General features: G+C 41.7%; 2 protein-coding genes across 3 annotated transcripts; one reads left to right on the top strand and one right to left on the bottom strand.

Moving 5' to 3' along the window:
- Positions 1 to 164: 164 nt before the first annotated feature.
- LOC124138101 (RNA-binding protein RO60-like) lies at positions 165 to 9,299 on the bottom strand. Of its 2 annotated transcripts, none has more exons than XM_046504636.2 (2): positions 8,984 to 9,299; positions 165 to 3,247 (listed from the first exon to the last, which is right to left on the bottom strand). In XM_046504636.2, the coding sequence occupies exon 2, from the start codon at positions 3,211 to 3,213 to the stop codon at positions 1,567 to 1,569; it is 1,647 nt and encodes a 548-aa protein (XP_046360592.2). In that variant the 5' UTR covers positions 3,214 to 3,247; positions 8,984 to 9,299; the 3' UTR covers positions 165 to 1,566. The 2 variants fall into 2 exon arrangements, with proteins under 2 accessions (XP_046360592.2, XP_046360591.2); XM_046504635.2 differs by having other exon boundaries at positions 8,942 to 9,297.
- A 2,815-nt stretch (positions 9,300 to 12,114) lies between these two features.
- On the top strand, positions 12,115 to 23,787 carry LOC124138102 (heat shock 70 kDa protein 13-like). Its single transcript, XM_046504637.2, has 7 exons — positions 12,115 to 12,249; positions 12,858 to 12,947; positions 17,482 to 17,587; positions 18,418 to 18,562; positions 20,293 to 20,512; positions 21,169 to 21,339; positions 22,027 to 23,787. The coding sequence occupies exons 1-7, from the start codon at positions 12,225 to 12,227 to the stop codon at positions 22,563 to 22,565; spliced, it is 1,296 nt and encodes a 431-aa protein (XP_046360593.2). The 5' UTR covers positions 12,115 to 12,224; the 3' UTR covers positions 22,566 to 23,787.
- The last annotated feature ends 498 nt before the right edge of the window (positions 23,788 to 24,285 follow it).

Raw genomic sequence — 24,285 nt, 5'->3', positions numbered from 1 at the left:
TATAAACGTTTATCAGCAAAAATGCAAAGGATGCACGGAAATTGCTTTCAGAAGAAGTTTTCAGCACAATGCACGTGCAAAGTGTTGGAAACAAGAACAGAGACACTGACTATAAAAGACCGTACAAAATTCATCAGTTCATTACGAATTTTCTGACGTGAACGGAGATCGAAAAATGCCAAGATCAACTGCAGCTGACCGAAATATCGCCATTGGAAGTTTGGAAGCAGGGGAGTCCCAGTCTGCCGTTGCAAGACACTTCAACGTTCACCAAAGCACCATATCTCGACTATGGGATCGATATACCCGCACTAATTCGACTCAAGATCATCCCAGAAGTGGAAGACAAAGAGTGACCACCCCTGCTCATGATCGGTACATCCGCTTGCATCCCCTTTGGAATCGATGTGCTACAGCAACGGACACTGCAGAACAAGTGCCTGGTATGCGAAGAATTTCCGACCAAACCATCAGAAATCGTCTGAGGGAAGTGGGAATTCGAGCGAGACGACCAATAGTTGGACCTGTCTTGCGACGTCTACACCGTCAACAACGTGTACGGTGGTGCAGCAGAGTTCAGGCATGGGATCTCAGGAAATGGCGACGCGTTTGGTTCAGCGATGAGTCACGTTTTCTTCTTCAACGACGGGATGGAACACAACGCGCATACCGACGTCGACATGAACGTTTTGCGCCGAACTGCGTTCGACAGGTGGACCGATTTGGTGGAGTGAATGTCATGGTGTGGGGAGCCATATCCTACACGGGTAGATCACAGTTAGTGGTTGTCCAGGGCAATCTTACAGCAAACCGATACATAGACCACATTCTGCGTCCTCACAACTTTGGACCGCCAGAGGGAGCTGTTCCAACATGACAACGCTCGGCCCCCCACAGCACGTGTAACAGTTAATTTCCTTGTTAATGAGAACATCAATGTCTTTCCATGGCCGTCCAACCCGATTGAACATTTGTGGGACGAACTTGATCGACGCGTCCGTCAACGTCTCCAGCGTCTCCACACACTGGCACAACTCGCCAACGCCTTACAGGGGGAATGGCGAAGAATTCCCCACAAAAAACAATCCGACGACTTGTGCAATCTGTGCCAAGGAGGTGTCGAGCAGTGACGGCTGCAAGAGGTGGTGTGACCAGGTACTGACCATAACGCCCCCTTGTGGCTACACATGTGCAATGACTGAACTGAATTAATGTTGCCAATGATGACAATGCTTTTGTCGATCACTGTGTCTAATTTCATTTGATTGTGTTCACGCATATTCTGTGTAGATAATTTTACATCCGCTTAATAAATATCCTTATTTTTTAACTATACGTTTCTTTTTTTGAAGAGTGTAATATCCACATTCTTGCACACTCTGATACAAATAAAAGAAATAATAGCTTAATTGTCAGTATGCCTGACTATTTCCGCTCTGGTAAGGCACATTTAACTGATAAATGACTGGTCATTTAATTATATTATTATATAAATGACCAGTCTCTAAAGCACGTTTAAGCTGAAAATGGCAATTTCTTTTACTGAAGATAACCATCACTGCGAATTTAAATTTCGCCCATGACAAACGAGCGCATGGCCTCTGGGGCAGCTGAATCAAAGCCCACGACATCCATCATCCCAGGATCATCCGGGTCTGCTATTGTGAACTCATTGCTGGCCATTCCGCAGACGATCAGACGAGCATCCCACAATCCACTCCACTTCCGGTACTGGCGTAGAGCTTCAGACGGATGAACGTTTCTGATCCAAGTCTCACTATCCGTGTACACCACAAACACATCAAACATCTTCTTTTCTTTTTTGGCCCAGACCATCGGCAGCGCACAGTCAGTCCCTCCGAAATTCACGTCATTTATTCTGCCTGTCACTGTGTCTAAATCATCTGTATGTCCAATGTCAAGGGGGGTTAACTTATCACAGAAAGCAACAACAGTGGACTTGTCTGGCTCTTCAGTCCGCTTCGTGACCATCATCATGGCGGCAGCAGCACTCCTGCACGAGACTGACGGTGTACCAATCACTGAGCTGTCCATCGAGCCACTCACATCCACTGCTAGAAGATAACGCTTGTTCGTTGGCAATACATGTTTGAAGGACATGTAGAAAGCATCATCCAAAGCTTTTACGATACGATCAGATTTTGTCCAAGTTAGTTTGCCCTTCTCTCCACAGCCTGCTGAGTAGGTCTTCAGCGCCACCAACACATTGAACGGGTGGATCCGGGCTTGTTTCAGGGAGTCTCGGTCTGTCAGTTTCTGAACCACCAGATCTTCCTCGGAACATCCGGCTGTTAGAACGTCGATTGAGGTCATCTTACCAAGGTTCCGAATCATGGCTGTCATTGGCATTTTCTGAAGCAGTTCTTTCCAAATAGTAGTAGACGACAGCAGCGATGTGGGGATGTGCTCCCGTACAAGTCCATGTTGCCGAATCAGCTCCACCATCTTGTTTTCCTCCTTACACGATTTGGCCTCCTCCACAACAGCCAGAAACTGCAGGACCTTCCTTACAGCTGAAGATTCCAGTTCCGGTTTGTCGTACATTTGTTTGGCATCCGCCAGTCCTTTGACGGCATACCTCAGGACGACACCGATGGCCTCGTTGGCGGGTTTGGTGTGTGATAGTCGCAAGACATCCCGGTGCGACCAGTCCTTCCTCTGTCGATATTTCGTGACTTGCATGGCTAGCTTGACAGGGTCGTCACTGAACTTGTTGTACCAGGCCGAAATGGCGTTTCTGTGCGCCCGTCCCCATCCTGTGGTCTTCCCCTGACTCTCACACCGTTCAATAAACTCGAACAGGAATGTCGGAATTCGGCAGATGTCACCCAGAGCTTTGTAGGCTTCCTGTTTGGTGGTTAAATCAGTGCTTCTACAGCAGACAGCAAGAGCACGTAGGATGGATGTCTGTTTGGCTGTGCGTCCCTCCAGACTAAACTGTTTGATGGTTTTGACCACATCCACTCCCTTTCCCTCACTGATGAGATTCACAATACACCCCACATAGTATTGTGTCAACGCCTTCTGTGAGATGTAGTACGTGCCTCCTTCTGAACCCAGGCACAGGAAGCGCTTGAGGCGGGTGATGTCGTCCACCTTCCACCCGAATCCCCCTGCGTTGTTTCTCACCTGGTCGGCAGATATAGGAGCGCTCTGTGGAACAGTGTCAGGTAATGTGGTATGGATATCCATGATGATGTTACCACATCTACTTACAGTGTCTCACCTGTAAATGAAGAAATTCACTATTATATCTCTGTCTCTACTTAGCCTACCCAAAGTTCATCAGTCTGATCAAGGATCGAATTTCATGTCAGGGTTGTTTTAGGTCATGTATGAGTTGGCGATTAGACAAATCAAATCTAGTGCTTATCACCCAAACTCACAAGGTGCCTGAGAGAGATTTCATCGGACACTTAAAACTATCATCAGGATTTACTGCTTTAGAACTGAGGAGTGGGATGATTCGTTGTTTGCAGCTAGGGAGTCAGTTCAGGAAGTAGGGTTCAGTCCCTTTGCGTTAGTCTTTGGTCTCATGGTTAGAGAATCACTAAGCTATTTAAAAGAACAGCGGCTTAAATGTCAATCAGATTAAATTTACAAGACTATGTGTATACTTTATGACTTCTGAAGGCTAGAGCATTTGCCAGAATGCATTTTGGAAATTGAGGCCAACCATCATAAAACTTCCAAAGGTTGACATTTCAGTCCTAGCAATGTCCTTTTGTGTTATTGCCCATCCCCGGTCAACCTTTGAGTGAGTGAGTTGGGTTTAACGCCGCTTTTAACATTATTCCAGTTATATCACGACGTGTCAGTTTAATGTGACAGGAAAGCCCGAAATGATGCAGGTCTAAGACGTTTACCACTTCGGTGAAACCCACGAGCACGGGTATGGTGCTGACAAAACTAGAAACATAATTGGGGCGAACCGGGATTCGAACCCACAATCATAGGTTTCTGGAGTGTCCAAGGGACGCAACTCTGCATACCGAATCGCGGCGCCTTAGACGACTGGGCCACCGGTGCCCCCGTCAACCTTTGAGAGCTAGATACCTTTATATGTAATGGTTGCTAAGAAAGTCCGTGAAACTGACTTCACTGTCCAAACTCAAGGCTTGGGAAAACAAAAACGGTTGTGTCGTTTGAATATGATAAAGGAATATTATGACAGGTCTGAACATGAGCCACCAAACGTCATTGCTACTGTCTCATCTATTGAATCTGTATCGATAAGTGCAATTCAGAGTTTACCAGAGAGCATGTGATGATTTGGCTGAGAAGGCTGGCCCTAGGCTTAACCATTCTCAGGTGTTCAGCAATCCTGATGTAAAATCAGATCCCCTTACTTCAGAACAACAGAGTGAGTGAGTGAGTTAAAATTTAACGTCACATCGGCAATATTTCAACTGAGACAGTTGTCAGATTAAATTCACGATTTTGGGCGTTCATGCTATTTATCTAAAGGGATAAATTGTACCAGAAAATGCTTGAAAAAACTAATCATGCTTCAGACTGTTTTAAAAACGGCATTGTCTGCTAAAAAAATACATTGTTGCTAGGTGTTTTATTAAAAAGATTATTTAAGCTTACAGTTCTAAGTAAACAAGCTCTTGGTTTTGCAGCCATTAGTGAAATAATATGTCGTCACAAAATCCCAAAATTTGCTTCTCCTGCACTAAATAAACTTCATCAGTACAAGGTTATGCCATAATGGTTAAAAGAATGCACAGACTAGCTTTCAACGCCTCATTAAAGGTCACAGGTCTCTGCTTAGTTTTCCGACAGTTGACTCAACTGATGTTTTTTTGTGTTAATCAGTTAATAAGAAAATATTTCACTTTCACCCAATTCCTTCCCTGTAAGGCTTAGAACTTACAAATCAACCCCCTTACTAGTCAGTCAAGGTCAGGTACAACTCGTCAATGCAAAAGTAGTGGCCCCTCTCACGACTAATTTGTTGGCCAAGGACAAAATTTCGTTGGGATAACCACTGCCATGCAGCTTTTGTAAGAGTAAATTCTGTACTCAGGAATTCTCCTGTCTTGAAAAGCCCCAATCTTGAGAAAAATTTGAATCTGGCAATTGATCACACATTTCAAAGAAACTTGCCAAGCACAAGACAAAAAGTAATACATGACAGAATAAGAAACGCATCCATTGATTTTGTCGTTGCAACATTTTGAGGTGCATTTGGAAAGAACAGGGTATCCTGTTGGAAGCGGTCACTGACCACAAACAGCTGAGATTGAAGAGGTGGAGTTTATCTTTGCAAGAGTCCAGTCTTGAACCCCAGCACTTCAATACAAGGACAAAGAGTGAGTGAGTGAGTATGGTTAAACGCCACTTTTAGCAAATTTCCAGCGATATCACGGCGGGGGACACCTTAAATGGGCTTCACACATTGTACCCATGTCGGGAATCGAACCCCGGTCTTCGGCGTGACGAGCGAACGCTTTAACCACTAGGCTACCTGACCGCCCCTACAAGGACAATGCCAATGTAAGAGTGGTATGTGGAAGAAATATCTGTGGCAGTAGAAACTGTAGTGAGTATGGTTTTACGCCATTTTCGGCAATATTCCAGCAACAATACGACATTGGGACACCGGAAGTTGGATTTGCACGTCGTACCCATGTGGGGATGCAAACCAGCGCCTTCAGCCTGAATGGTTTGTTTGTTGTTTAACGCCGCACTCAGCAATATTCCAGCTATATGACGGCGGTCTGTAAATAATCGAGTCTGGACCAGACAATCCTGTGATTAATATCATGAGCATCGATCCACGCAATTGGGATCGATGACATGCATCAACCAAGTCAGCGAGCATGACCACCCGATCCCGTTAGTCGCCTTTTACGACAAGCATAGTCACCTTTTACGGCAAGCATGGGTTGCTGAAGACCTATTCTACATCCGATATTCACGGGTCTGAATGGTGAAAACTTTAATCACGACGCTACTAGGGCTCGGACGGGTAACTCGGGTACCCGGATCGGGTGGTTCCTGCGTAGGACCCGGATACCCACAGGACTACCCGGACCCGTGGTTAGTCACGTGATATATTGTTCAATGGCAAAAATTATCTAGAACTTCCAAGGTTACACTATCAGTGACTAATGTTCGCATTTCCTTCTGACTATGCACGCAAACCCTCTGACTTTATATGTTTGAACAGAGATAAAACTTCAGTCAACTTCAGTGAATGCATGACCAGATCGTTTTATGCAGTATCTAAATACATTTTGCCACGACTACGGTCAAACTATTCCCAATCGGACATTTGTACCTATTTCTTGAGACCCACAGCGGGTAACCGGGAAGGGTCGGGTAATAGGGGGGTGGGTACCTGGGTAGTAAATTTGGACTCGTTCCAGCCATATAGGCTACCCACACCGCACACGAAACGGAAGTACATGTATTGGTAGTGATTGTGATCAGTGGCAGCAAACGATTGAAGGGCCAGTTAAATGTAGGGTACTGGTGGCGGCAGGAAGTGATTAGAGTTACCTGCCCCTTGTTGTTGGAACCAGACATTGCAAGCTTGGTCGTTCAAGAAGATTCGGAATGAGAGAGTTTCCAGAAGGCTGTCTGTACCTATTTAAGAGCGACGTTTTCGGCCTGACTTGTGTATTAAATACTTGCCAAGTGAAGACCGGATACCTACCTCAAAACACCTCTCATTCGCGACGGCACGGTCGTTAGATATAGGACCTGCGACGACACGGTCGTTAGATATAGGGCCTGCGACGACACGGTCGTTAGTTATAGGGCCTGCGACGACACGGTCGTTAGTTATAGGGCCTGCGACGACACGGTCGTTAGTAATAGGGCCTGCGACGGCACGGTCGTTAGATATAGGGCCTGCGACAACACGGTCGTTAGTTATAGGCACGGTCGTTAGTTATAGGGCCTGCGACGACACGGTCGTTAGATATAGGGCCTGCGACAACACGGTCGTTAGAAATAGGGCCTGCGACGACACGGTCGTTAGATATAGGGCCTGCGACAACACGGTCGTTAGTTATAGGGCCTGCGACGACACGGTCGTTAGTAATAGGGCCTGCGACGGCACGGTCGTTAGATATAGGGCCTGCGACGGCACGGTCGTTAGATATAGGGCCTGCGACGACACGGTCGTTAGTAATAGGGCCTGGGACGACACGGTCGTTAGTTATAGGGCCTGCGACGGCACGGGCGTTAGTTATAGGCACGGTCGTTAGTTATAGGGCCTGCAACGGCACGGTCGTTAGTTATAGGCACGGTCGTTAGTTATAGGGCCTGCGACGGCACGGTCGTTAGTTATAGGGCCTGCGACGGCACGGTCGTTAGTTACAGGGCCTGCGACGGCACGGTCGTTAGTTATAGGGCCTGCCACTTGTTGCTCCTGAACGTATTTGACTTGCACTTTTTCGTGTATTTTCTTTTTATTGTAACCTAAAACTGTGTTCCAAAATAATTGATGAACTATTCATTGATTTATGTGGCCATTTACTGATTTCACAATTACATTTTCTTCGAAGCGGTTTCTGAGTTAACCTCTACGTTTCAATACCTGTTTCATTACATTGTACAGACGTATGTAAATATAGTCGGCAGAGCTCCAGATAAGCTTTTGGTGTTGTGGGTATTTTACCCATGCATTTTAAAATCATTGGGTATCAGTAATTCTATCTGGGTATTCAAATTTCTGTTACCCACTTGTTTTTACACATGTGGGTATTTAAGTTAAATATTTAAAAACACTATTCATCTAGTCCCTGCAAACTGGTGTCCTGTGGGTTCTAGAGCTTTATGGGACTCAAAAATACCACGATACTTCCACAAGAAAGTGTGATTGCAAATAATCATGATGTAACTGTCATCGTGGAGTTTGGCAAGGTTGACGGAATGCCCGTTTATAATTTCAAAATAAGTTGCTGATTTGCTAATCGAATACGCAGGGTAACTTAACACTATTTTGATGAAACGCACAAGTTTTATTTTTGTAGCGTATCTATAATATTCCTTGCGTATTTGATACGCTTGGATTTTATTTTACTGCGTATTTCTGTAGTTTTTATGCGTATTTCACGCAGATACGCAGCTTATCTGGAGCTCTGTAGTTGTCACAGCTAAGATCTCTTTTCCCGACATTTTCTAGTTGGGATCCAGGTATGCATTTGTGTTACATTTTATACACGCTTCTTTTCATTCAGAAGCGTGAGTGAGTATGGTTTAAGCCACTTTTTGCAATATTCCAGCAAAATCACAGCGGGGACACCAGAAATGGGCTTCCCACAATTGGCGTGACGAGAACCTGGTTACCCCACAGCCCCCATTAAGAACAAATGATGCATCTGTTGTGGCGTTTTCAACAGATCCATACTCACAATTCACATCAAAGGAATATTTAAAATGGGACCATTTCCGGCACTGCTGCAATGATACAGGAATAACCAACGTCGAGCTTGGCAGTGCTGCTCTAACACTATGACGTCTTAAGGTTGGCATGCCCGTTATGATAATGTGAATGTGCACTTATTTGCATTGTCGATCATATTACCTGACGATATCAACATTCGCTGTACATTCACGAACAAGGTCAACGTTACTGATAATAAATCCCAACAGGCTAGTACGTATCACACTTAGCTTGAAGCCAACTCAGTGTATGCCCGTTAACTGTGTCGGACAGATACCTGCGTGAATGTGTTTCTCCAAGTAAACAAGGATATTGATTCAAGGCCGTTTATAGAAATGAGCATACATTAATCAAATACACGAGTCCAATCATGTTTTCAAGACACGCATCAGTGAACAAAGAATACATTAACACATATTATCATATATTATAGGTTAATGGAACGATGTGATATACATGGTTGATTAACATTATGCAGGAACAATGCGGTCAGAGTGACCTGTACGAGCGTCTCGCCTGTTTGAAGTGTCGTGTGTCTCAGTGTAGGGCTTCACGTACAGTGTCCGGACAAGCTGCTGTCTTGGTCCAAAAGGCAAATCTCGAAGTACAGTTCGACCCAAGCGAAGATCTCCCAAGTTCAACACTAGACGCCACGTTACGTATCTCTCAAGTGCAACCTATTATCACACTGCCCTTTGTTCCGCTATCGATATCGTTAACAGAGAACGATATGCTCGGCTCCAATACCGATACCTACTTCTCCGTCGTTATGGCATATTTATGACAACAATATCATTGTGGGAAGCAATATATTATATTTTACAACCAAAGCAAACGTTAAGATTTTCCACTGTTATTTGCATATTTTGAAGTAAAGTTAAACTACATTGTTCCAGTATAATGATTTCAGTTGTTTTTCCCCTACTTCCGTGTTGTGTTCCCCAAGAACTTGTTATAATCGAGGCAATAAAGATATTCATTCACGAAAATATTTCAGTAATACTCTGAGCTAATATAATGAATTCTTTATTGTTATTATATAGCCAAGTGTAATGTAATATAAAAAAACGGCCCGACGCAGTAGAATATCAACCTAGCAAACAAATATTTATTTCGGTATAGCTAGGTAACTGCAAGCACAATCCAGAGAACGCTCCTCGTAAACTGGTTTCACTGTTAGTACGCTTCGCAATCTTTTGCGCTTTTAATTGTTTAGGTAGACAGACGCCGCGTCAAAGCTCCTCGCAGAGACAGTTTAAAACAAACTGGTTCTCGTTCGTTACTGCGATGGACTGGCATTAGACTCCTGTCTACCCAAAATAAATGTGTGCGTGTGTGTGTGTGTGTGTGTGTGTGTGTGTGTGTGTGTGTGTGTTCATTGCAATTCCTGCAATCTGGCTGAATGGCGGATTATTTTCACTATCATGGATCCGGAATGTCGGAAAATCCCAATGAAAGTTGAGGGAATTATGCCTTCGCCCTGCTTCCACTTCCACTTCCACTGTCCTATCGCTACAATTACTGTAATCCCTAAGATCGCGATCTTTGGCTTCCGCAACAATCGCCAACCACGTGCACAAACCAATTGTAGACACAGATCATTGACAAAATGGCGTGCAAGAAAGGATCTGTTTCCAATATATAATCAGGTAAAGAAAGTGACCGTTACAGGAGTCGTTACATGTTGTAGTTCGCTTTCCCACGCCTCGCCTTCAATAACCTGTCTCAAATGGTAAGTATATAATTCACATGACCTTTTCTAAGGTGTTATCTTTAATACAAACGTGCACAGTAGACTTTAAACTTAGTCATCGGTTTAGTTAATAAACCATGGAATAAGTTTCACATTCTAACTGCAACTTTACTGAATACCTAATAAGGATCAATGTTAACTCTGTTAATTTCTGCTTTAGTTTACTGTAAGAGTTCAAAGAATGACTTAAGTAAGGGACCTACCATTTGGTATTCTGGGGTGGGGTGCTGGGATTGTAGCGTAAATAATTAATTGTGCTAAAACATTCTTGACAAAAATTATTATGCTTCAGAGTGTTGAAAATACAGAACTTGTCTGCCACAAATAATACATTGTTGCAAAGTGTATTCCTTTAAGGAATATCCATACCTTAAAACAATATGTGGTTTTACAGCTGAAACATCAAATCACCACTCCCTATAATTTTTTTATTCGGTACATATAACAGTATTTTTACTATTACTATTACATTTGCAGTAATGTCGGCAGCTGAGACGCATTAGTATATGAATGCTTTTGAAAACGGATCACAGAACAAACCTTTCCAGTCTTCAACAATCTAGAAAATAAATTCTGACAATTATTGCCTTGCCGTTTGAAAGCACGTAGGTTTTGCGGCGCAGTGTTTTTCGATCAAATGTACGAAGTTGCCAAGTGTGCTTCGTGTCTTGCATTGACCGGCAGAACTTGCTATTGATGTTTGTTTATACTAGGATTGAGCAGGTTGAACTTCCTGTGTATCCTAGCAGTGTGTATGCCCCATGAAATGGAAACAATTTTAGGTCAAAGTTTGACCACCCAGCACTAGAACATTTCTCTTATATTTCGGCGGCCATTCTGAACACGACCGGCCATTTCTGCTGAAAAGAGACTCTTCTTTGCGGTCACGGACAACTTTCCAGGATCAAAACTATAAACATTTATAGTAAATTTATGCAGTATCCTCTGGCCTCAGCTCTGATGCGCACGTAAAATCACTGCATCTCTGGTCATGTTTTAAATTTCTTCCCGTGTTGTACGCGGCACTGATGACTTGTTCTTTGGTATTTTCTATCGAATCGCTATACGGGCGGTGAAGTTATCATTACGATTTCTGGTCTTTCAGAGATTGTTCCCCGCTGTTTCTACCTACATTTCTGGTAATTTAAGTATGACACTTACGTTATTAGGGAGTATACTGTAGCGATATCAACTTTCCATTCACAAACCCACGATAAATAGTTTTTACAAATCTTAAGAAAATACGAGGGTAATCGGCCCCCACAACCTGCATAGTACTTACCAGAGCTACAGATAAGCAGCGTATTTGCGTAAAATCCCCCCCCCCCCCCCCCCCCCCCGAAAATATTAAAAACCAAATTACTTTCAACGTAAAGGAGCTAATTTCCGAGACACAATAACGAGCTAATTTACTTTCCGAGTCAAGCCTATATATTTAGAACAGTTATATACATCGAAAATATTATTTCATTATTTTTTTTAAATCTTAAAATGTTCACTAATTTGGGGGAAAACCCCAGTAGAGTGCTGAATGGATGAGTGAAAAAATATTGGTTACCCAATGAAAAATGTAATAACCCATTTAACTTAGGCGCGTATTTATGAATGAAATGTTTCTCTTTTTGAAACAATGTAGGTTCATGATCAAAATTTAGCTTATATAGCGGGAAAACTAAAAAGTTTCCGTTTCCACATGCTTCTAAATGTTCACTGAGTGGAATCGTGCGGTCGTGTGGCTGCTTTATTTGTAAACGGTGAAGATTCATTCTTCTTTTTAATTTAAGTTTCTGAATCCTAGCAATCATTCACCTGATGAAGGAGTAAGCATATATTCCAAAACTTTGTGTTCCTCATAATAAGAAAGTTGACATCCATAAATTCTCTCCAATGTGTTTCAGTTCAAAATGCCTTTTAAAGACTAGATATTAGAGTTATCTGCCTTGGCTTAAACCAGGGGGCGTTGTACCCGGAAGCAGCTGAGAGAAACCCACGTTGACATCAACATATGGAAACAGCAGTGTTTCTCAACTGACTTGAAAGCTGATTATGGGGTCTGCTTTCATTATTCTTGGTAAGTTGACTGATTATCAAGGTCAGATTGAAAATGAGTGTTAGAGTTCACTGATCAGCCAGAGAAAGAGACGGCTAAGACTTCACGAGAGTCGAGTGATCGAGCCGGCTCCACGGAGGTTCGCACGCTTCGACCAATTTGACATTTTATATAAAATAGACATATGTTTGTAATGACACGAAAATGGCATTATTTCCTTGGCTGACTTCTTGTCTCATTCATACCAGAAGTAAATTGTGCTTGCAGATAAATGTCTTGTCTGGGATTGTTTTTGTTTGTTTTGTTTGTTTGTTGTTTAACGCCGCACTCAGCAATATTCCAGCTATATGGCGGCGGTCTGTAAATAATCGAGTCTGGACCAGACAATCCAGCGATGGACATCATGAGCATCGATCCACGCAATTGGGATACGATGACATGCATCAACCAAGTCAGCGAGCCTGACCACCCGATCCCATAAGCATAGTCGCCTTTTATGGCAAGCATGGGTTGCTGAAGACCTATCCTACCCCAGATCTTCACAGGTCTCTCTGGGATTGATGACAAAGTGATGACTTATGAGCGCTCAAGAAATTACACCTTTTCTTTTCTTTTTTTTTCTCACACAGGAACGTCGGTATTAGCCGTGTTATTGGCAGGCTACTGGGCTCAGAGATACTTACCACCACCAAAACCAAAAATAGTTGGAATTGATCTAGGTAAGATTTAGTGATCTCATGAACTGGAATTGATCAGATTATCTGATATTGATAATGTTGGACCTTGTATACATCTGCCTGTCTTTGTGGACATTCAGATCAATGTTTATATCAATGGGCTTCTTATGGACATAAATTCAAGATATTTTGAACCTGTTGAATGGCAAGTTAATGTCTTAAAGGGAAACAACACTCCAATTGTCAGTCCTCTTGTCGGCACTGTTTTAATTATCCCACATATTTGCCAGAATTAGCATGAGTGACCCTACAAACTTGGCTTTGGACCACGAGGGGGCAATTGGGGGACTTCATTGACAGAAAAGGGGAAATCCCCTTGAATCCTCGCATTTGATTAGATATGATGCTTTAAATAACCTTTCACTTTGCAAAATCTGTCTGCTTGTGCAAATGTGTATGTACAATTATGTAGTCAAGTATAAACACCTGTGTATTTGTCATCATTTACTCGATGCTTAGTCAGTGACTTCATCACAGGTATAATTAGTGGTAGAACCACTCAGATTACCTGACAAAGAATATGCAAAATAACTCAATAACGTTCACCCCTGCCTCCAACATTGTCAAGAATAGCTAGCAATCGGTGTGTTGCATTTGGCATTTCTTGTGTCTGGGGTAATTATTCAATCAAAGATTGGGTTATAAATCCAGTTCTGATGTGGTGAGTGTATTACATGTTATGTAATATGGTCTGTAGAGTTGCTAAGAAATCATTTATCAATAGATTAACCGATAACACATTGTTTTTTTAATCACTGTTATCATGCACAGTGGATTTGTCAAAAGTAAGTTTTGATATGTGTAGGTTTACTAAAGCAGACGGAATACACATAGGCAAGTCACTGGACCGTACAAGTTAATCTCCCCAGCCTGCTGGCAAAGTGAGAGTAAACCACCCATATCTGGGTGTAAAGTGCCTCTGTAAAAGCAACATTCTTTGTTCAAAGGATTAGCTGATAGAACATTGATTGATTGCTCATTATTGTCTAACTCAATGGATTTTTTAATGAACCATGGTGATAATGGACATTGTTGTCACATGTGTTATCTTAGCTGACCAATGAGACATATGACAGACAGGCAGACAGACAGATAATTTATTTAAGTCTCACCTCACAAGTACAGGGTAAAAATATGCTATACAAAATACAATAAAAAGTGAGCCACCCTTTAAGGGTTACGAAAGACTATATATGAACTAAAAATATACACAAAACATAAAACTATATACACTTAAAAGGTTATCACTAAAAAAACAAGAAAGTATACCATTGAAATATCATAAAATATACACAAAATAAAACCATTACCGAATACAATATAAAACTTGTTTCCGCTTCTGTATTAAAAGTTTGCAGGTTTTGGCGGAATGAAAAACAACATCCAGATGGGCTAAGATGAAACTAACTTTCTGTACATCTGTAAAATCATTAAAAGTACAACATTATCCACACATTTACTTAAGAGAGTAAAACGTATATCATTATAAAGGGGACAGTGTAGTAAAATATGGATTTCTTTCTTACAGTAAAAACACGTTTTCTCCTCCACCGGTGTATTTGTGTATCGTCCAGTCTCTATGTGACACCTATGTGAAGCACCTGAAACAAACTTACGTGATCAGTTGAGAGATGAAGATTGGTTATGATATCTTGAAACAGTATATATACCTTAAAATATTACATTGTTACAAAGACACAAGACATTGAACAAGTTCCTTTATACAGCTGCAGATGTATGGAATATTGTTCCCTTATGTCAAACAAGGTAACGGCCTAATATTATACATAGAACGTTTGTCGGTTGTAATTTCGATACTTGCAGTTCGTGTTCATTCATTTGCTGTAGCAAGTACACAGGAGGCCTCAACAGCAACTGACCACATTGTTCCATATGTAACAAATATCCAGAAATAGAATAAGTTGTTCCAAACTGCTATGCTTGTGGTTATTATTATTTTATGTACATATAGTAACAGTTGCAACTAAAATAACTTGATATTGGAATATATTATTTCTGACAATATAATAGTTTCAGATACAATTCATCCAATCACAGCATGAAAATTCTTTGAAGTTATTTTATTTGGTATTTTGTAACTGAATCACCGTGAGATTGGTAGAAATGTGAGACAGTGTGTGCAGCCGATTGCTATTCCCGGCTTAGTTTACAAGAAACTGCACACTGGAATCTTTATTTCTGCATATATAACACATTGCCTTGCAGTAAAGAAAATATAATTAAAATGGTAAATCATTATGTCTAGTGATAATATTTTTATTCATAAGTTTGTTTTCACCTGTTTGTTTATTGGAAGTCTCTGAAGGGATACTGCTGTAGTACTTATTGTACATTATATTTTGTCAACCAATCTCAAGGGACCGTTTGACAACGAATATATCTCTCAAACATTCCTTCATACAGACCTGGAACATATATCCGAGGTTTGACCTTGTAAAATGCTTTGATTCAGCCAATTTGACAGTTAGCAGATGACGCAAACCGAATTGCTTCCTTTCGGTTCATTTCAGGTCTACAATACTTATGCGAGATAAGCATGTTACCTAAGGTATCTTCCAATTGATTTCTCAGCGGGGTATATAAGAAGGCTACATGGAAAATTATTGCCCGCTCCTTAGCCAAACAGAAGCTAGTATTTTAATGTAAGGTGAGATAAGATATGATGTTGACTGATAGCTTCATGCTTTCAAGTTGTGTATGCACGAACCAACAACAAAAACATACATCAGCTTGGCTGCAGCTCTTTATTGTATACCTTTGTTATGATATATCGCTCCTCGTTCTTTGATCCTTCGATAGATGTTACCTTGCCCAGCGCAGCAAGAATAGCGCCGAACAAAAGTCATTCTAGTCAAAAGTGTAGTCCATAATAAGCAAAATTTGAATCTGCGAAGAAAAAGCTCATCCATATTTCAATACTTTCAAACTTGGAGTGTTGTTTCCTTTTAAACGACAGTTTGTCGACGGTTCTGTGTATTTATATCTTTCATCAGATAATTCCTGAGTGTGATGTCACACGTTTAGTTCATGCACAACTCAATTTTCAATTGTCTCGCTTCGGTCATGTTTTCATTAACGGCAAATTGAAGAGAAAGTCGTGATTGTTAGAAAAGTTAAAAAATACCAATTGCCAGCTTTACTGGATTAGAAGCCAGTGCTTATTATGGCCAAGATAACAATGTAAATACCTTGTAAAGCCATGGCATCAATCACCTGCCCACAGTGCCTTGCGACCATCGAGTACCCCTGCCACATCTTACACGATATTGCATGTTTTTCATCTACACATTTAAATAAACATATGTCATTAAATGTTTGACTTTCAATGAGAAAATATCCTGAAACATGAAAAACTATTTCCATTTGCGTAGTTATCCTTTGTTTATATTGGTTGTACAGCTCCCTGAGCTGTCATCGAAGCCCTACAGAGAGCAAGCTATACGGTCACTTTGACAGACAAGCTGTATCATCATGCACCTCACTGTCGCAGTTGTAGTATATTATGCAACACAGTATATTAAGGACACCGAAAGAATTGCATGGGTCCGTCTGTTCTTATTTCAGAATAAGAGCGTTTGTTTACAAACAAGAGAAAAGTTTGTCACATGATAAGCCTACACTTATGCGGTGTGGTCACTGGAGCAGTAACTCCTGTCGCGGAATAAGACGAGCAGAGCCGAGTAAGCTCGGCGGTTATCGTCTTATGTTTACACACACATAATACAAAGCTTGAGAACGGTCTACATACTGGCCCTTTAAAAGCCTATACAAATTGCTAAACATTCCTGTCACTATGGCATCATAGTAGATAAAAGATGTATATCCAGTGAGCTTTGCTGGAAAAGAAAACTTTGAAACCTCTAACTCATCGATAAGTTTTTTAATGTGATAACAGGATTGTGCAAGCAGTCCATTGATACAGCTGGTAGATCCCACATCGAGCTACCATGTCGGTAACACTGTGTCCAAGGTGTCTGGGGAGGGTGTATCAAAGAGTGAGGAAATGTACTCACCGCCAAAAGTAATGCGAACCGTAGAAACATTAGAAAAGTATGTACGTAAAGAAGAGATGTTTCCAATGTGTACCACTTAATGACAAATCTAACAATCAGTCAAGTCTTACCACAGAGTGTCTTTATTCTTAGCACGATATGCTGCACGTGATTTCCAAACTTAAGACGCTAACTCTGCACTAGACAAATAGTGCATGTCAAGTCATGGATCTATGACATCATAAATTATGCTTTCATGAGTGTCGGTTCACACAACAGAACAGTATGTTCGTTTGTGTATCAGACAAATCTAATATCTCTTGAATATGAGTAATTCTTCATATATTGACCAACTTGTATGATATGCGTGTTTCTATTGTCGGTGAGGATAGAAATGGCTACCATGTTAAGAGATGTACTCCACAAGATTCAGGTACAATGGTCGTGAAATAAGTAAGCCGGCCATGTGATTATTGATAACGTCTGCCACCTGTGATTTCCAGGCACGACGTACTCCTGTATCGGGGTGTATCATGCAGTGTCGGGCGCGGTGGACATCCTGCAGGTGCAGAGTGGGAAGAAGTGCATTCCCAGCGTCGTCGCCTTCAGGTATGTCATCACACAACATCTGACGTAAACCGCTTGTCAGTACAGTAAACTACGGTCATAACAAATGCAAAGGGACCACAAGTTTTAGTTTGTTATAACCGTAGTTCGTTAGACTGTCAGACATCTCTGATGAACTCACGTCACCACATCATGTTAGTCGGTAAATAAGAAAAAGTGTGCCTTGGATGTGTATTGTGTTTAGTCCCCTAAATAACATAAAATATATAACATTAGTAAATACATAACATATGTAAAGGCATGTTGTAAACATATTATTAATACAGTTTCATTGACATTTAGACACAAGAGTCACTCGCCATCAGTCTTGAAATCTGGGATTTTATTTGACACATTGGTTGAAAGATGAATCTATTTGAGCGTTGTCACAATGTCATAAATGTTTTCAAACAGTTTTGATGATACACCAGGGTGACTTTAGTCTAGTTACTGTTTTACTATTGTTAATTGAGGGTGTCAATTGAGGACAAGGCATCAGTGCTTAATCCAATTAATTACTTGCCTTCAGTTGTTTATTGCCACTTTGAACATGTTGGACAGCCGCATGTGGCTGCGGATGGTTTGATAGGCTGATTGGTGAGGTGTGGACAGCTCAGAGAGTAACAGTTTGTGATAAACATAAACATTGTCGTTGACAGAGTACACACGGGACCACAAAGTGAGTTGCCTATATCCGTAATTTCGTTATATATGAGTGCGTTGGGTGGAGTCATACCATGCTTATTGAGTGGAGTGTTCAACAAACAAAAAAACACCCAAAAGGAGGAAATGTACATTGACACATTGACAATATCAGCACATGTTTGTTTCAGTGAGGAGGGTGTGGTCGTGGGGTTCAAGGCGGTGGCCCAGGCGGAACACAACCCACAGAACACTCTGTATGATGCCAAGAGGTTCATAGGGAAAGTGTATCGCAAGGAGGAGCTAGAGCAGGCTCAGAAACAATACCCCTTCAAGGTGAGAATGTCACCTCCCTCTTCATCTTCCCGAGGCAAGAGAGTTAACTGACATTAAAAGTCCAGTTTCCACCCTTGCCGAACTAGGCTGGAATTCCTGGGCTCGATCGTAGCGCCAACAGTGGCTATTACGAGTTATATCCTTTCTATGCCTCTCCTATTGACCAATCAGATTCAACCTCTCGTATCACTTGCATTTGCTTCAAACAAAACAGTGTCACCCAGTCAAGACAATCTGATCGATAATCAAGATCTATATTGTGATAAAAAGAGTCTTACATCGCGATGTGCATCAAATCACGTGAGCACCTTGATTAAAAACATGAAAAGATTTAGAAAATATCTGTTGACAACGAGTTAGCGGTGCACATGCTTTGCAAATCCTGCAGTCGACCGAAATCTGCACGACAGTTTACGAACCGGATTTCGATTTTCGGTGCGCGATTTTGATTGGACTATGCATAGACTCGTTAGTCCAGCCAAAATGTAACTCCATAATACCAGCCTAGTTCGGCAAGTGTGGAAACTGGACTTTTATAGTCAGTTAACTCACTTGCCTCGGGAAGATGCTCCCTCTTGTGTTGGGTGGCTAGTGCTTTGTCAACCATCGTCACTACTCCATGGGCTGCTGGTGTCCACTATGTTCCTCCTCAACAGTGAATACACTTAACAGCTCGTGTGTCTATTTTTTGGTCAACTTGAAATGAGGTTGCTTTTACAGGGTTTTACCTTGACTTACAATACTACAAGTTGAGAACCCCCAATAATTATTTTCAAGGGTCCCCACAGGAAATATGACGGTTTTCTGAAGTATTGCAATAGTGTAGTGTACTGTAAGATTTGATAATTACTTAAATTATTTATTGTCAATGGGTGTAATGAATGTTATTGTGCAACCCTTGTGATGTAATACTGTTTTTGTCTGTGTCTGTATACATTTGGGCATACTGCATCATGTAGAACACTGTCTCAAACTTATGGAAGTCAAATGAACCCAATTGTGTGCATGATCTTTGTGTGAACCCAATCACTGCCGATATTGAGGCAGTGTGTAGCGAAGATGGTTGTAAGATTCTTGTAATGGCTGTGCCCACACTGGTGGCAGCGATGTTACCGAGAGTGTAACAAAGGTGTAACATGCTTGGACCTCTGTTATGCAAGGGAGATAATCTGATCGTGACCTCAGTTATACACTCTAGATAACATAGCTGCCACCAGTGTGGGCACGCCAATTACAAGAATCTTGATATTTGCCCTCTAACCCCAAATGTAGAAATGTTATACTTTTCTACTGGTCTACGAATGACCATATTTCCCGGATGAATTTACGTTTTTGTTTGTTTGATCAGATTGGTTCGAGATTGCAGACAAACGTAAAATCAACTTCCCCCTTACATTCTTACTATACCAATTAAATGATAGATGTAATGAAGCAGAAATTCAAATTGACAAACAACGAAAATAATTTAGCAGGGGTAAGAGTATTCAGCGTCACAGCAGTCATCACTTTTTTGTAAACATAACAGTTAGTCAGCTGCGAGTTCAACTCCAAGCGTGGTTGTAGCCACCTATCACAGTAGGGAGCTTTAACTGGTGACAGCGATGGTATTGAGAGCTCAGCGATCAGGATATCGCTGTGAGGTGCTTGGGTGACCTCTTATGCGAGGGAGATAATCTGATGGCGACCTCTGTTATACAAGGGAGTTAATCTGATGGTGACCTCTTTTGCAGCTGGAGGCTGATGAGCTGGGGATGGTGCATTATGTTGTCACGGTGAACGGCACCGAGAAGAAGATCACCCCTCATGACGTGGGCTCTATTATCCTGGATACTCTGCGGCTTGCTGCAGAGGCTAATCTCAGCGCTCCAGTCTCCAAGGCGATACTGTCAGTCCCCGCAGAGTTTGACGCCATGCAGAGAAACTACACCATCAAAGCTGCAGCACTAGCAGGTGAGGCCGGTTCTAGAACAGCACCACATTCCAATTCTCAGTTGCAGGATGGTTGTCCAGTCTTAGAAATTCATTTTTTCAATACTAGTCCAGAGTTTGTAGCTAGTCCTGCTTGAACAAGACGAAAATGTTTCATTTATTTACAACTTCTGTCAGGAATTTTGGCACTTTTCTCTATACGATTGTGACGTGGTATCTTTTGCGTCACAATGAGCGATATGACGTCATAATGGTGACGTGCGATGTAGAGCGAAATGTAGAGCCTTGCAAAACTTGCTTTGTTTTCTTTAGGGATGCCCACCTCATGTTAGCTTACCAAGTTGCCGTGTTTATATGCTTTCAATGCCTGTCATATGTTCGAGTGAAGTATTACGGTGTAAACAAACTGCTTGAGTATATACAACGCCATATTTTGTTAGGTGATTCCGCAATTCAGATCAATAACCCACTCAAAACACTAGACTCAACCCATGCCGCTTCACTCAGTATATTTGCTAACACCAAAGAGTTCACCTTTTATTTAGTCATGGAGATAATGGAATGGAGATAAACAAACTGTCTTTTCAGTGTAGAGCAAGGTTAGCTGTAGGTTTATCTATTAATTGAAGTAGTGTTCAGTCAGCAAGGCTGTTACAGATTTTGTCCCTGGTTGCCAGGTCTGGAGGTGTTCCGTGTGATCAATGAGCCGACGGCAGCAGCTCTCGCCTACGGTCTTCACAAGAAGTCCACCTTGCAGACCATACTGGTGGTGGATCTTGGGGGAGGAACACTGGACGTCTCCCTTCTCAACGTGCAGGGAGGGATGTTCCTCACACAGGCTATGGCAGGTGAGTCCAAGTCTGCAGTAGGGGTGTCAGGGTGGGATGTTCCTCACACAGGCTATGGCAGGTGAGTCCAAGTCTGCAGTAGGGGTGTCAGGGTGTGATGTTCCTCACACATTTTTTGTGGTGGTTAAGTCCAAGTCTGCAGTAGGGGGGCCAGTGTGTGATGTTCCTCACACATTTTTTGTGGTGGTTAAGTCCAAGTCTGCAGTAGGGGGGCCAAGGTGTGATGTTCCTCACACATTTTTTGTGGTGGTTAAGTCCAAGTCTGCAGTAGGGGGGCCAGTGTGTGATGTTTTTCACACATGTTTTAAGTTGTCAATGAGGAAGGAAATTCATCAGGAAAGATGTGCCTAGGATACAATATGTGATTTTAAGCTTTGCAAACCGGTATTAATTCCAGAAATACGTCAGAAATATTGCATTCCCAAGGCCAGAAATAAATGCCAATCAATGACAATAGAGTTGTGGAAATGCTGAACTGGAGACACGGCAGACGTTTTTATTGACTGACGATACACACAATGCTAGTTTCAGTTTCAAAACTTGTCATGCTGGTATCTCAACTTGTTTACTTTACTTTTCATTGTACTACTGACATGTGACAAAAGCTATTCAAATCCTACAGTTCAGATCTTTATCTACGCTTACAAGATTTCTTTCTTGGCATGTCATGGTATGGGATTGTTTTAGGGAATAACCGACTCGGTGGGCAGGACTTCAATCAGCGCCTGCTGCTGTTCCTGAAGGACGCGATCGAGAAGATGTACGGCCAGAAGCTGACCAACAAGGAGGATCTCCAAGCCCTGAGGCTGCAGGTAGAACAGGCCAAGCTGGACCTCACCTACAAACAGACGGTCGACATCGTCATCACGCTACACTCCCTGGGAAACAAAGTGTTCAAGGAAGCTATCCCACGGACGTTGTTTGAAAAATTGAATGATGATTTATTCAACAAAGTTTTAGAACCTATTGACAGGGTGTTACAAGCTGTCCAGCTTACCCGGGATGAAGTGGATGAGATTGTGTTGGTTGGCGGGTCGACACGGATACCAAAAGTTAGAGAATTGATACGGGATTATTTTAGAAAACAGCCGAACACGGCAATTGACCCTGAACTGGCTGTGGCTACTGGAGTGTCCATCCAGGCGGGCATCATAGGAGGAATGTGGCCACTGACGGTCAGCGCCGTGGAATTGCCTACGAGGGTCAGGAAGATACAGATTCACTGATGACGGGAGTGTCTAGGAGAGTATAGGATAAATGCAGCCCATGCTGTTATTTTGTGGATAATTTATGGTACCTTAAGTAATAAAACAATTTTAGATTTTTAAAAAACCTCGGCTGATGAGTTTTCAAATTCCTAATTCTGACATACTGTGTGATATGGATGTGTATGTGATAACTTCAAATATAAATATAATTTATGTTTTTAGATAGAATAGGGTCATGAGTTTTCATGAGCTGTGAAAGTGGTGGGGTGATGTTTGTTCAATCAAAATGTCAATCTTTAACTGTCATTGATATATGTATATGATGAAGAACCGTTGCTCAATAGCAGAATTCAACATAAGTTTGTCAATAGTGTTGAAACTTAATTGTTATTTGGATATTAGTGATGCATATTTCCTAATAATAGGGGGGGTTAAAGCTTTCGCTCGTCAAGCCGAAGACCCGGGTTTTATTCCCCACATGGGTACAATGTATGAAGCCCATTTCTGGTGTCCCCCGCTGTGATGTTGCTGGATTATTGCTAAAAGCAGAGTAAAACCATACTCACTCACTCTTAATTATAATATTTGAGTACAATGTTAGTCTTTGAATTCAGGAAGTATAATTCACATATGCGAGTGTAAACCTGGACTAGTTTGAACCAAACTGACAAGGGGCTTTTGTGTACTTTGAAGTATACTGCTCTGCTTTTGACAGGGATATTGAGATATTGTAAACTATTTTCATATTATATTTATTAATAATTTGTTGGTGCATCATACAGTGTCATAGTAAAATAGGAATATCCCTATCTAAAGTTGAGCTGTATGGTTTACACTCGTGTCAATCTTGTTCTGCTTGTACAGTATTGTTATGGGAAAAATTAATTACCATGGTAACCAATCAGCATTGTTTCAAGCCCTGATGGACCAGTGTGATGACGATGTGCCTCACATGAAGGTGTTTTATTGCTCTTCTTGACAAAAATGAAACTTGACAACAACTAATGTTCCAATGTTCTAGAATTATGAGAGCCAATTGTATTCTGGGCGTCCTAACAGTTTGTACAATAGTTGATGTTTGTTAAAGTGTATGATAACTGGCGTAGAATGCGTTCTCAGCACCCGTTGCCTGCAAAAGGTAACTAAATGGGGAATTCATGGAGAATTCATGGGAGTTCAAGGGGATTCTGGGGTAGAATTGGCCCCTTGCAGCACATGTTGGTCGTAACAGACGACTTAGTCTGTCTTACAGACCCTGATACAAATATATATCAAATACAGCCCATGCAAGTCTATAATGTTTGGCAAGTCTAGATCACTCTGAAATGAAGAGAGTCACTGGGCTCCTTTTTATTATATTTTTATTAAGATAACTGAACAACTGTTTTTTTATGTACGATATGTTCATTTCAGAGACTAGATTTTTAGTCTACAGACGACTTAATGTATCAGATAGTCAGGCCTGGTGACCTGGTTGATGACGTGTCATCGTACCCCAACATCGTGCATCATTGCTCGCAATATCAGTGGATTGTGTGGTCCTGATTTGATTATTTACAAGCTGCCCTCATATAGCTGAAATATTGCGGCATTAAACAATTTGACTTCAGCAGATCTAGTCAGTTATATATAGTCTGGTAATCCCGAGTTTGAATATCCAGACAAGTTTCTGTACCGGTAGTGAATCGCCATGATCGCTAACGTATGACCACTGTGTGATATTTATAACTTAGATATG

The sequence above is a fragment of the Haliotis rufescens genome, unplaced genomic scaffold (assembly GCF_023055435.1).
Source record: "Haliotis rufescens isolate VD_foot unplaced genomic scaffold, xgHalRufe1.0.p SCAF_12, whole genome shotgun sequence".
Taxonomy (NCBI): Eukaryota; Metazoa; Mollusca; class Gastropoda; order Lepetellida; family Haliotidae; genus Haliotis; species Haliotis rufescens.
Note: the sequence above shows the minus strand (reverse complement) of the source record. Positions and strands in the feature narration are given on the sequence as shown.

Coding starts and splice junctions, on each gene's coding strand:
- LOC124138101 (XM_046504636.2), bottom strand. CDS start 3,213: ATGGATATCCATACCACATTACCTGACACTGTTCCACAGAGCGCTCCT.
- LOC124138102 (XM_046504637.2), top strand. CDS start 12,225: ATGGGGTCTGCTTTCATTATTCTTG. Junction 17,588..18,417: donor CCCAGCGTCGTCGCCTTCAG/GTATGTCATCAC, acceptor TGTTTGTTTCAG/TGAGGAGGGTGTGGTCGTGG. Junction 21,340..22,026: donor CCTCACACAGGCTATGGCAG/GTGAGTCCAAGT, acceptor GGATTGTTTTAG/GGAATAACCGACTCGGTGGG.